The sequence below is a fragment of the Leptosomus discolor genome, chromosome 17 (assembly GCF_034619465.1).
Source record: "Leptosomus discolor isolate bLepDis1 chromosome 17, bLepDis1.hap2, whole genome shotgun sequence".
In the NCBI taxonomy this organism is placed as follows: Eukaryota; Metazoa; Chordata; class Aves; order Leptosomiformes; family Leptosomidae; genus Leptosomus; species Leptosomus discolor.
Genome location: NC_141407.1, coordinates 2,892,206 through 2,903,501, shown reverse-complemented (window position 1 = coordinate 2,903,501; position 11,296 = coordinate 2,892,206). Strand labels below are relative to the sequence as shown.

The 11,296-nt window shown below is 55.4% G+C and overlaps 1 protein-coding gene across 3 annotated transcripts in view; it reads left to right on the top strand.

Annotated features, from left to right (window-relative positions):
• Positions 1–3,143: 3,143 nt before the first annotated feature.
• Positions 3,144–11,296, top strand: part of LOC147414207 (dynein light chain roadblock-type 1-like) — a 28,400-nt gene continuing 20,247 nt past the window's right edge. The window contains exons 1-4 of one of the 3 annotated variants that reach the window (XM_086474971.1): positions 3,144–3,207; positions 6,633–6,708; positions 8,898–9,065; positions 10,139–10,392. In XM_086474971.1, the coding sequence (XP_086331097.1) occupies positions 3,205–3,207; positions 6,633–6,708; positions 8,898–9,065; positions 10,139–10,182 (291 nt within the window). In that variant the 5' untranslated portion in view covers positions 3,144–3,204 and the 3' untranslated portion in view covers positions 10,183–10,392. Of the gene's footprint in view, positions 3,208–6,632; positions 6,709–8,897; positions 9,441–10,138; positions 10,393–11,296 lie in introns of those variants that run through there. The other 2 variants (XM_086474973.1, XM_086474967.1) reach the window with 2 other exon arrangements.

Here is an 11,296-nt window from a genome sequence, read left to right as displayed (position 1 = left end):
TGTTTCGGACAGAGAAGTGTTGTGGCTCCGTAAGGCCCTCGAGACTGCCCGTGGGAGCTCTCATACGGTCACAATTCAGTAGCCGATTTGATCTGGTATCTTCCTTTTAGTGATTTTTTTATTAATGGCCATTAAGGACAAAAAAAAGGTCACCTGGTTCCTCCAAAACAATAAAGGGTTATTTTTGTAGCCTCGGAAGAGCCTCGTAAGGGCCCGCAGAGCGCTCTGTGCAACACGTCTGCACTGAGGATTTGTCACGTGTGTGACAGACCCAGCTCTGGCTCGTACGGAAGAGCCTTCGCGGAGTGCAGAGCGTCATCGCCCAGGCTGACAACGGAGCCTGTTGGCTTGTGCTGCGTTTCCTTCACACGCTGGGGGAGCTCAGCACCGCTGAGGGCTCCAGCCGGGAGCGGGGCCCAGCCAGCCCGCTCCCTTCCCAGCCCCGTGTGTCCCTCGGAGATGGGCAGCGTGGCTGCCTGCTCGTGCTTCAGCCTCTCACGCTCTGGCCTCAGGCTGCTCGTGCTGGAAGGGTTTCACCAGCCTGAGGAGGAATTTCTCCCCAAGCGCACCGGAGCGAAGAGGCCCGGCCCCCAGCTGCAAAACTGCCGGACGGTCAAGGAGCCTCGATCGGGTAGCGGTGGTTTTGTCACTGGGGCTTTGGTCAGGGCTCCTTGTGCCGGTGAGGGATCGCTCCCGGCTCGTGTATCTGTCAGCAGAAGTGATTAACCCGTGTTCAGCCCTGCTCTTTCGACACTACAAGCAGCAGTAGGAACAGGGGATACTGTCCAGTTCTGCACCGAGGGACAGACTAAGAATTTGTGGGCGATCTCAGCAGGTACGGGGCTGTTCCAGGCTCCAGGGCAGTTTTGGAGTCTCTAGGAAAAATGTTGGTGTTGACACTTGAGGCCTGAGGCCGTGTTCTCTTGTGCTGCCTCTGCTCCGAGATAAGGCTCTGGCAGAGGAGCGGGGGTGATAACGCATTAATGCTGCAAAAACTGGGCTTGTAGAAACTCATCTTCTGTGGATCTTAGAGCAGCTCTTTTAAGCTGCTCCAGCTTGTGTTCGCCCCAGCGCCCTCCCAAGCAGCTCCGTCTGCCCGAGATGGCTGAGCTCTCGCTGGGCAGCGCTCCTCTTCACGAACGGGGCGTCTGTCTTTGATCTTAACACTTGTCGTGCGTAGCTACGTCTGTAGGGGACGAACGTCTGGCACAGGTAGTTACACCAGTGTAGGCTGCCATTCTGTCAGCAGGGCTCGAGCAGCTCCTTGAACCAGTGTAATCTGCAGTAAAAGCTGGGGCAGCTGGGGTGTGCGGGGTCGGAGAGCTCCGACAAGCACAGCCATGGCAGCAGAGGCCTGAGTGTCAGCACTGTTTCTGTTGACAAAATCCACTTCCTTTACCAGCACAACAGGATTCCTCCGGGGAGATTTCGCTCCACGAGCAGGGTTTCACAAGCACCCAGGGGTCCCCTTTGTCAGTGGTGTTTGCCCTGTGGGAGTGCTGGCATGCCTAGAGCTCGTTGGCGATCCTGGGTGAGGTTAGGACAGCGTGCTGGTGCTGGGTTGGTGCAGCTGGCTCCTCCCATCTCCTTTAAACCTTTGACTGACCCGGGGTTTTTTGGATCTGAAGTGCACCTCCTTAAATAAGGAGTTTTGCCAAGGACATCAGTAGGAACAGGCAAGAGGGGTATTGTGCAGTGGCTGAAAGAAAATGGACATGTTATGAGCGATCCAGACCGAGGGGCCTCACTGTAAGGACAGACGACAGCTGTTGTTACAGACAGAGGCAAGGTCAGGGAGCACAGTTTGTGTCTTCTGTCCAGGCCTGACAGGAAGGAGGGAACAAAAGCTCAGCCGAGACTGACCCGCCTCGTAGCTCCCCTCATCCTCCGCACGAAGGGAGAAGCGGGGGTTACTCCTTCCTGCCGGCAGGAACCTCTCCCGCCTGCCATGACCTGTCCGAGGTGACGGACATCAGCTTTACAGGGGCACCGCCCAGCTGACGGGTGCGTCCCGTCAGGTCTCAGGGACGTCCTTGCGGCCAGTTTGTTCAAGTGTTCCCTCAGCTGCCCCTCCCCCGCCCAGGGTCATCCCTGGCCGCAGGGCTGCGCAGGGGGGTCGCTCCGCTCGCTTTGCCAGACCTTCACAGAGGCTCCGTAACGCAGTTTCGGCGGCAGCAGCAGCCGCCGCCCCCAGGAAGGCTTTTCTCTGCCAAGGAAACACCCGCAGTAACAACGGCCTTTTCTTCCCGCAGCGGGGCAGGTTGGAGTCGCTCCCTCCGTGCTTTGGAGCACAAATGACGGGGTTTGTGGGAGAAATGTGCTGTTTTCTCTGGGCATAAAGTAGTCCTGCCAGATGGGAAAGGCCAGGGAGTTTAGCTGCTGTCTGTCAAATCCCGGTTTTCAGAGTATCGGGGGGGGGGGGGGGACACCCCCAAGAAAACCCCTTGATGAGGTCATCTTTCTACTGTTTACCCAGCAGCCACCTGCTCTCTGTAACCGGTGTCGGTTCTCTGCGGGCAGGGCCGCAGTGCTGAGGGAAGCGCCGTCCGGTCCGAGCAGAGAGCGGGTCCGGGGGGAAGGGGCAGAGACCCCAGTGCTGCTCTTGGGCCCGTGCGGCACCCGCTGGGGGGGCGTTTGGCCCCGCTCTTGAGCACGTTACTGATTCCGCCCCCAGAGCACGGGGCCTCCCCGGCCCTTCCCGAAGGCGGGTCTCACCCGCGGGGGCAGCCGCCACCGTGCCCCGGGGGACGTGAATTCGGGGGCTCGCAGCAGGCAGGGGGTTCCGAGGGGGTCAGCAGCCCCGTCCCTGGGGCTGCAGCGCGCCTGCCGGGAGGTGAGCGGCCCAGCCCTGCGCAGCGCCTCCCCTTCTCCCGGGGGCCGCACCGGCGGCTGGGGGGGCAACTCTTTCCCCCCCCCTGTATCCCTCAAGTCAAGGCCCTCACACACGAGGGCAACGAGCGGCCGGGCCTCGCCCCCCGCCGGGCCCTGGGGCAGCGGGGAGGGGGCGTCCGGCCACAGCGCCGGTTCTCGGCTCCGCCCCCGCCGGGGCACAAGTGCTGCCGGAGCACGGCGCGCGCTACGGCGCCCGGCCCGCCGCTGCTCCGCGATCGCCGCTGCTCCGCGATGATTGGCGGAGCGTGCGGTGCGCGCGCGGGTGCCGTTGCAGAGCGGAGCCGTGAGTGAGCGGAGAGGCGGCGGTTCGAGATGGTGGGTGAGGCAGCGGCGGGCGCCGGGGCTGCCCGGGCCGGCGGGAGCGGGGCTTTGTCGCCGCCGCGGGGTTCCCCCGGCTCTCGGGCGGCCGCTCGGCCGCGTTCGCGGTACGGCGGGCGGCCGCTCGGCAGCAGGAGCGAGGCGGAGAGGGCCGGTCCCGGGGCCTCCTCGGCCAGCGGCTGCCCCCGCCCGGGCCGCTGCCCGCGCCTGCCGGCGCCCTGCACCGAGTGAAAGCGCGACCGGGCTGCGGGCGGCTGGTTGATCCCTCTCCGGTTTCTCTCCGCGCCCCCGGTTTGGGTTTGGGTTCGGGTTCGGGTTCCGCGCTGGGCACGCGCGGGCGCGGCCCCTGGTTTGGGCTAGGCCGGGAGCTTCGTGGCGTCCCGCGGCCTTGCCGGCGCTTCACGGGAGCGGGCGGGTCAGGCCGCTCCGGAGGCCCCGCTTTGTCGCGGAGGGGTTGCCCCGCGGCAGCCGAGCCCCGCCTGCCTGGCCGTGGGCTTTCGTGCCGGGGTCCCTGCGGTGGGAAGGGCGTCGCTCCCGCAGACCTTCCGTTAGTTCTGACAAGCGCCGTGTGGCGGGGGAAAACCTTTGCCTTTCTCGTGGCTGCCGGGGGACGATTCCCAGAGCCGAAAGCGATCGGGAAAAAGACTGTTTTAAGACAACTGCCTGTTTAATGTTCGGTGGCGCCTGGCACGTGTTTGCTTTATCGTAGTTGTGTTGGAGGCTGCTTCCCGTGCAGATGGGGTGTTGGTAAGCGCTTGTTGGTGAAATTGGGGATCAAAATGTGTGGGAAAACTTCTAAAGAAGTAAATACTGACCTAAGTTCTAGGTGGCAAATTGAAGCGGCCTAATAAGACATACTTTAGGCAAACCTAGGAGTTAGAGCTTTCTAGGTGAAAACAGGAAGGTAAAGGCAGCTGTTGTATACGCAGCAAAGGTTATGTAAGAGCAGATTGGTGATGGGGGAGCATTTACTCTCCTTTTGCAGACTGCATCTCTCCTCCTCCGTCTCTTGTAGTTAGTCGGCTCTGTATTGAGAGAGTTTCTGTTTGTTTCATGAGTTAAACGTATCAATCCTTTTTTTCACTAGTGTTTGTGCTGGTGCGGTGAGTTGAACTTGTAATAATCAAGTTTGGATTTTGAATAGATAATCACTTTTGATTGATAACTTAATTGGTTTTAATGAATGACTTAATTGCTTTAAAGAATAACGCTATGTATTAATGATACTAGTTTACATTGTAGTAAGAAATATACAAAACCTCACTTATGCTAAGAAACAACAACTGCTGCCTTCCAAAGAAGGTCAAAGCTAAAGCTGCAGCTAATTGTGAAATTGTCCAGAACAGAACAGGGAGGCGGGAGGCAGGTACAAGAAAGTGCACATTCTTGGCGTGTCTTCTTATCTTATGGGATGGAACCAGAGAAACTAAGGAATATTAAGGTGAAGACCCTCACGTGATCCCCATCCTAATTTGTATATCAGAGATCTTGATCAGTAAGATAACCAATAATGATATTAGTATAGGCATACTAATGAAGTTAGTTAATAGGGTGGACCAGTCATTGTAAATGTCAAAATTAATAGCGGGCATAACACGCATGCTTATGTTAAAATATGTTGAAGACCATGACTTTGCAGAAAAAGGATATAAAACGCTGAATTTTTTGTGTAACTTTGAAGCACGTCAGGTGGAGCTATCCCCTGTGCTTCCCATAAAGAAGTGCCGGCGTCTCTGCAGCTGTGTAGATAAGTTTGTCGTGATGGCGACCTTTTGTCAACAAACTGGCTTGTGGAGGTGTGAGACAAGCCCCGGAGCTGGTGTGTGGGAAGTGTGTGGGGGGGGTGTGTGTGTCGGGGAGTAAGGACGGGAGGAGCAGGACCTTCCCCTGCCCACAGCAGTGACCGTCAGAGCGGATCACCCCACCTTGGGAGTCCGGTTATCGGTTCGTTGTTAGAAGAAATTAGAAATTGGTGTTGTTCTGCGTGGACGCTGCTTTGCATCCAAATAGGTTTGTTAAGGGCCAACGAAGGAGAGTATTTACCGAGTCAGGACTTCAATGCTGCCGGTAACAAGTCGGGAGGTTATTTCAGACTTAACAGTTTGCCGCCAGACTTGTCTCAGCATTTGTACACGCTGTAGTTTGTCCTTTATTTCACTTGCCTCGTCTTCCATTTGAAAATATTCCAGCATTCAGAAATAATCAAGAGCGCTGTTGGAAAGACTGAATTCTTCTGTGCTGGGTAAGGCGGGAAAACCATCTCCTAGCAGCAGCAGTCGGTGTCGCTCCAAGCTGCTTGGGGCGCTGCTGACAGCTCTCTGCACAAAGTTTGCAGTCCTGAGGCTGAGGCCACGGTGGTTTGTAGGACAAGTGCTCTCCCCGGGGACCCGGGCTCAGAACGTGGCTGTGCCCGTCTGCTGCGGGGTGGGAGCGGAGGGGTCGCCCACGGTGCCTGGGGAGCACAGCCGGCTTGGCCGGACTCCCCCTGCCGGTCTGCCCTTCCCGAGCTCAGGGGAGTCCCGTCTGCCCTCCCGGACCGTTTCTGCAGAGCTCGGGCTTGCGGGATCTGAAAGCTGCCGCGGGTCCTTGAGCAGGGATAGACAGCGCCAGACAGTCCCCGTGCGGAGGCCAGCTCAGGTGCTGGGGTGCTGTCACCCTGGTAGAGCACCCGTGGTTGAGCATCGATGGGTGCCTTGTGGCAGTGGCGGTCGTGCAGGAGGGCTTGAAAGCTCTTCTGAAGCCGGTGGGGGTGTTTCCAGAGAAGGCAAAGGCACTGCTGCCTCAGCCTTTTGTTTCTGCTTTCCTTCTTTTTTTTTTTTTTTTTAGGTTGACTTTGCCAAGTTGTAAATTATTGTTAGTGGTTATAATCTTGTAGCTTTCCCAGCACAAATGATAATTATAAATAAATAGCGTTTATTTATGATTTTCCCCCTCACTTTTCTTATTTGTAATTGCTCTTAGCGTTCATTTGCTAAGAGGGAAGGTGGCCTTGCACCCCGAATGTGTCTTTTTCTGCTTTTTTGATAAATTCGATGTGTATTTTCATACACGATTGTTGCTTGACGCCTGAACTGTCGCAGTCTGACTGAGCAGCCTTCCAGTTCAAGCCTACAGTGAGGATCTGGTGCGGGAGGTTGCGGGAGGGTTGGGAGGAGAAGAGAGGGAAAGATCAGAGGGGAGGTCCGTGTTTCCACGAGGGTGTCATCACGAGTGAGTGCAGAGCGAAGACAGGCGGAAAACAACTGAAAAGGTCACGGGGAAAAGGCAGCACGGAAGCGCACAGCCCTCGCTGTGCAGAGCGGTGTGGGCGGTGTCTGTCTGAGTCCCCTTTGGGCCGCTTCATTCTCAGACACGCCGTTACAAAGCCGGGCGGCGGGCGAGGAGCAGCTGCAGACTCCTGTTGCCTTGTGCTTTCTCTGCAGGCTGAGGTGGAAGAAACACTGAAGCGAATTCAGAGCCAAAAAGGAGTGCAAGGAATGATTGTTCTTAATCCTGAAGGTACTGTGTCTGTCTCGGTTTTCCGAGGTAAAACTCGGTCCGAACACGCGCTTTCACGGCCGCTGACTGTACTGCTCGCGGTTACGGTCTGCCTGTAGCCAAGGTTCTCCTGTAGCCCAGGCAGACAGACAGTAGTTAGGCTACAGGAGGAAGCTGGATCCCCATGTCTGCTTTTCTGCAAGCTCACTTTATTGTTTTAGGAAGTGAATTAAAATTAGTTGCAAAGGCTGAGAAATGTTTGAGTTACGCCAGCGTTTGAGTGTCCTGTCACAGCCTCTCTCAGTAGCACTAAAAGCTCTCAGGACCTCTGGAATGTCGCTGCTGTGCGTGTCCAGAGCGCTGCTGTCCTGGCAGACCCGGGTAGCTCGGCAGCTGTCTCGTGCTCACGGCCTCATGAGCCCCGTACGCTTGTTGTCTCTTTTGGAGTTACTGAAGGGTCGTACCGAGCAGGCTTGCTCAGAGCACTCCAAGTACACTGGGAGCGGCCCAGCTTCTTAAAATTGCGCAATTAATAATTTAAATTGAACGTGTCCCAGAAATAATCCTTAGAAAGGATGACAGATAGTAGCTATATATGAATATATTGACTGTCAGATCCCTGTGTACTTGTATGCAGCTTGTGTTCCTGCTCCTTTTTCACGATAGTGAATAACAGGTTGTGCTCCCCAGGCTGAAGCTGCGCTTATTTGAACATCCACCTGGAGCATGCCAGTATTTGGTCGTGACGTTGAAACCTTGCTGTTCCTCTCTCCCCACCAGGGTAATGGTTTTAAGCTGAAAAAGGATAGATTTAGATTAGATACAAGGAAGAAATTGTGCACTCTGAGGGTGGTGAGGCACTGGCATAGGCTGCTGAGAGCAGCTGTGGCTGCCCCCTCTGTCATGGGTTGAGGCTGGGCCGGCCGCTGATGAATGACAGACGCTCTCTATTAACCCCTCTCCCCTCCCAGAAGGGAAAAGGAAAGAGAACAAGGGAGAGAGACTTTACAGTTTGGAAAAGAAAACTCCAACAGCTTTAATGAAACAGTGTCCATAAAAGAACAGATAAGAATAAGGAAATAATGAAATATGTACAATATGTACAAATAGATACAAATAGATACAACAGCAATACCGACCCCAGCTCCCCCCACCCTGATGACGATACGTCACCGCTGGGGCTGCAGGGCTGGCACTGGGGCAGTCCCAGGCTGGACTGGGCAGCAGACAGGGACGGGCTGCAGGAGCTGGACTCAGGCCCTGGATTCAGGGACACATGGGTCGGGATCGACGGACAGAGTCCTCTTCAGATGTCGCCATCACAGAAGAGAGATTGACCCTCGTGATCCCTCAGCTTGACACTGACCATGACGTCTATGGGATGGAACACTCTGTGGGTCAGGTTTGGGTCACCTGTCCGGTTCGCTCCTCCCTGCAGGGGCGGCCTTTTTCGTGCTTGTGACCCTTTTCACTCCCCCACCCCAACACGGGGTACAAGACTCAGCAGTGACCTTGGTCGCTGTAAGAACAAGTCTAAGCCAGGGCCCCTCTGCATCCCATTCCTTGGTCCGGACTGTGACCATCGGGGCTGTCACTGCTGGGAGCAGTCACTGTCTGGAAAAACATGCTGCTGCTTCAGAAAGTGCCGTTAGTTAGAGGAGGCTTGACTGAAAAGTGAAAGCACTAAACCAGAATTAGTTCTGGTTCAGCCCAAACCAGGACACCCCTGTAATAAAGAATGTTTCTCGGCGTCACCCCTCCCTGGCAGTGCTCAAGGCCAGGCTGGATGGGGCTTGGAGGAACCTGGTCTGGTGGGAGGTGTCCCTGCCCAGGGCAGGGGGGTGGGAACTAGATGATCTTTAAGGTCCCTTCCAACCCAAACCACTCTATGGTTCTATTTTTGTTATTATTTATTTCTATTTATAAATCTCATAAATAAACAAATAAATGAAAAAGCAAAAGTAAAGCACTGATGCTACTAGAGGTGAGCAGTTCTCACCTACCCCTGTGGTTCCAGACCTTAGCCCCTCCACATCTGACTTGTGTTCACGTTCTTCTTTTAAGCCTTCAAGAAGAGCACTGCTGATCCCTGGTGCAGGGCCAACATCTCCTCTGGTGAAGTAGCCACCCCGGTTGGACCGGATGATGCCCGAGGCGGGGTTAGTTGTGGGGTGTTGTCGCTGACCCGTGCTGTCCCCTGTTCCTCACAGGTATTCCTATCAGAAGTACTATGGACAACGCCACAGCCTGTCATTACGGGGAGATCGTTCGCAGCCTCAGCATGATGGCCAGGAGCGCTGTGCGAGAAATCGATCCCCAGAATGACCTCACGTTCCTGCGGATCCGCTCCAAGAAAAACGAAATCATGGTGGCACCGGGTAAAAGCGCGCGGGGTGAACGCGGGCGGCGGGGAATCCAGCAGGGTTTGTTCTTGGGAGGCTGACGCTGTCAGCCTGAGAGAAGAGTTCCGCCTGCTGCTTTCATGTGCGCTGTGTAATCTCTTCTGTTCCAGGAGCTGTTGTGCTTCCTTCAGAGTTGGAAGCTTTGACCTGAGTTTGCGTTGTGATGTGTGACTGGGGGAAATCACTTCCCTCGTTTTGTGTTGATCAGAGTAGAAACTGTTAAATCGTGTTTGAGAGCGTGTTGCAGCCTCTCCTGCTTTGTGGTTTTCAGTGTAAGACCGCAGGAGCTGGGAAGGAATATGTTTTGAGAGCAGTTTTAGTTCAGTGCGGTAGACTAAGTGATCAAGCCAAACAGTCTTAATGGATTTTCCGGTTCAGAGGGATTCCCAGAGCGTGTTGCAGCTGTAGTCGCGAGTCGTAGAATGCAGCAGCGGCAGCAACAACCTTCTTTAAGGAAGCGCCCTCGGCGTTTCATCCAGTTGTGAGACGGGAAGCGGTGGGATGAGCGCAGCTCGCTCGTGTGCAGGAGCTCGGCTTTGCTCCCTCCGACCGCGCCGGCCCCGCGGTGAGGTGGTGCTGACGGGGAGGCAAGGCGGGCGCTGCACGGGCAGCAGGCTGCTCCCCGCAGGCCGTAGACAGGCCCTGGGGTCTGTGCGGAGGCAGCCCCTGGTTCCCGTGCGGAGGAGGAAGAGAGGAGGAAGCGTTGCCCCGGCACAGGCGCGGCTGCAGGCACCGCACCCGGCTCTGCACTCTCTCTGGGAAGCCTCGGCCTCGCACCAGCCGCTTGGGTGCCGTCCCCGCGTGTGCCAGCCATTTCCGAGGCACAGGCGGAGCTGGGGAGCGCGCGGTGCTGAGGCTGGCTCACAGACGGGTGATCCGCCGGGCCAAGCCTGCTTTGCTTATCGAGGGTGAATGTCAGGGCTCTGCAGTTCCCACAGTGTGCCAGTGAGAGACGAAAACCGGCGACATTTACTGTTGCTGCGAACAAATACCAGCAATGAGAGTCTAACGATGGTTAGTTTTTTGTGTTGTTTTTTTTTTTTCCCCAGAGAACGACTACCTCCTGATTGTCATGCAGAATCCAGCTGAGTGATTACACTGAATTGGTCTGTTTTTTTTCTCTTTGCCCAACTGTTTTTTTGTTTTGTTATGTTTAATGGTAAATAATAGAGCATTAGTGTTAACTCTGCTGAATACTTCTGAATGACTGTAAATATGAAACTTGCCTGCCCTCTAGTTGTGTCTTACTCTGTGTTACTTTGAAAAAGTCTGACCATATCGAATTAAACAGTTCCATCAGTGACTGTTTTTCTCGTATGTTCCTTCTGAAGATTTAAATTATTCTCACAATTGATTGAGTTTTTCTTCAAAAGAATAGGACTATTTTTACTCATCTGTTGCTTTCTCTAACCAAGGATTTAGTCTAAGTGTGTGCACAATATCCTCATAATTGCCTCGTGTGTTGGAGCGTTTTCCTGCCCCTCCGTGTTTCGGACAGAGAAGTGTTGTGGCTCCGTAAGGCCCTCGAGACTGCCCGTGGGAGCTCTCATACGGTCACAATTCAGTAGCCGATTTGATCTGGTATCTTCCTTTTAGTGATTTTTTTATTAATGGCCATTAAGGACAAAAAAAAGGTCACCTGGTTCCTCCAAAACAATAAAGGGTTATTTTTGTAGCCTCGGAAGAGCCTCGTAAGGGCCCGCAGAGCGCTCTGTGCAACACGTCTGCACTGAGGGTTTGTCACGTGTGTGACAGACCCAGCTCTGGCTCGTACGGAAGAGCCTTCGCGGAGTGCAGAGCGTCATCGCCCAGGCTGACAACGGAGCCTGTTGGCTTGTGCTGCGTTTCCTTCACACGCTGGGGGAGCTCAGCACCGCTGAGGGCTCCAGCCGGGAGCGGGGCCCAGCCAGCCCGCTCCCTTCCCAGCCCCGTGTGTCCCTCGGAGATGGGCAGCGTGGCTGCCTGCTCGTGCTTCAGCCTCTCACGCTCTGGCCTCAGGCTGCTCGTGCTGGAAGGGTTTCACCAGCCTGAGGAGGAATTTCTCCCCAAGCGCACCGGAGCGAAGAGGCCCGGCCCCCAGCTGCGAAACTGCTGGACGGTCAAGGAGCCTCGATCGGGTAGCGGTGGTTTTGTCACTGGGGCTTTGGTCAGGGCTCCTTGTGCCGGTGAGGGATCGCTCCCGGCTCGTGTATCTGTCAGCAGAAGTG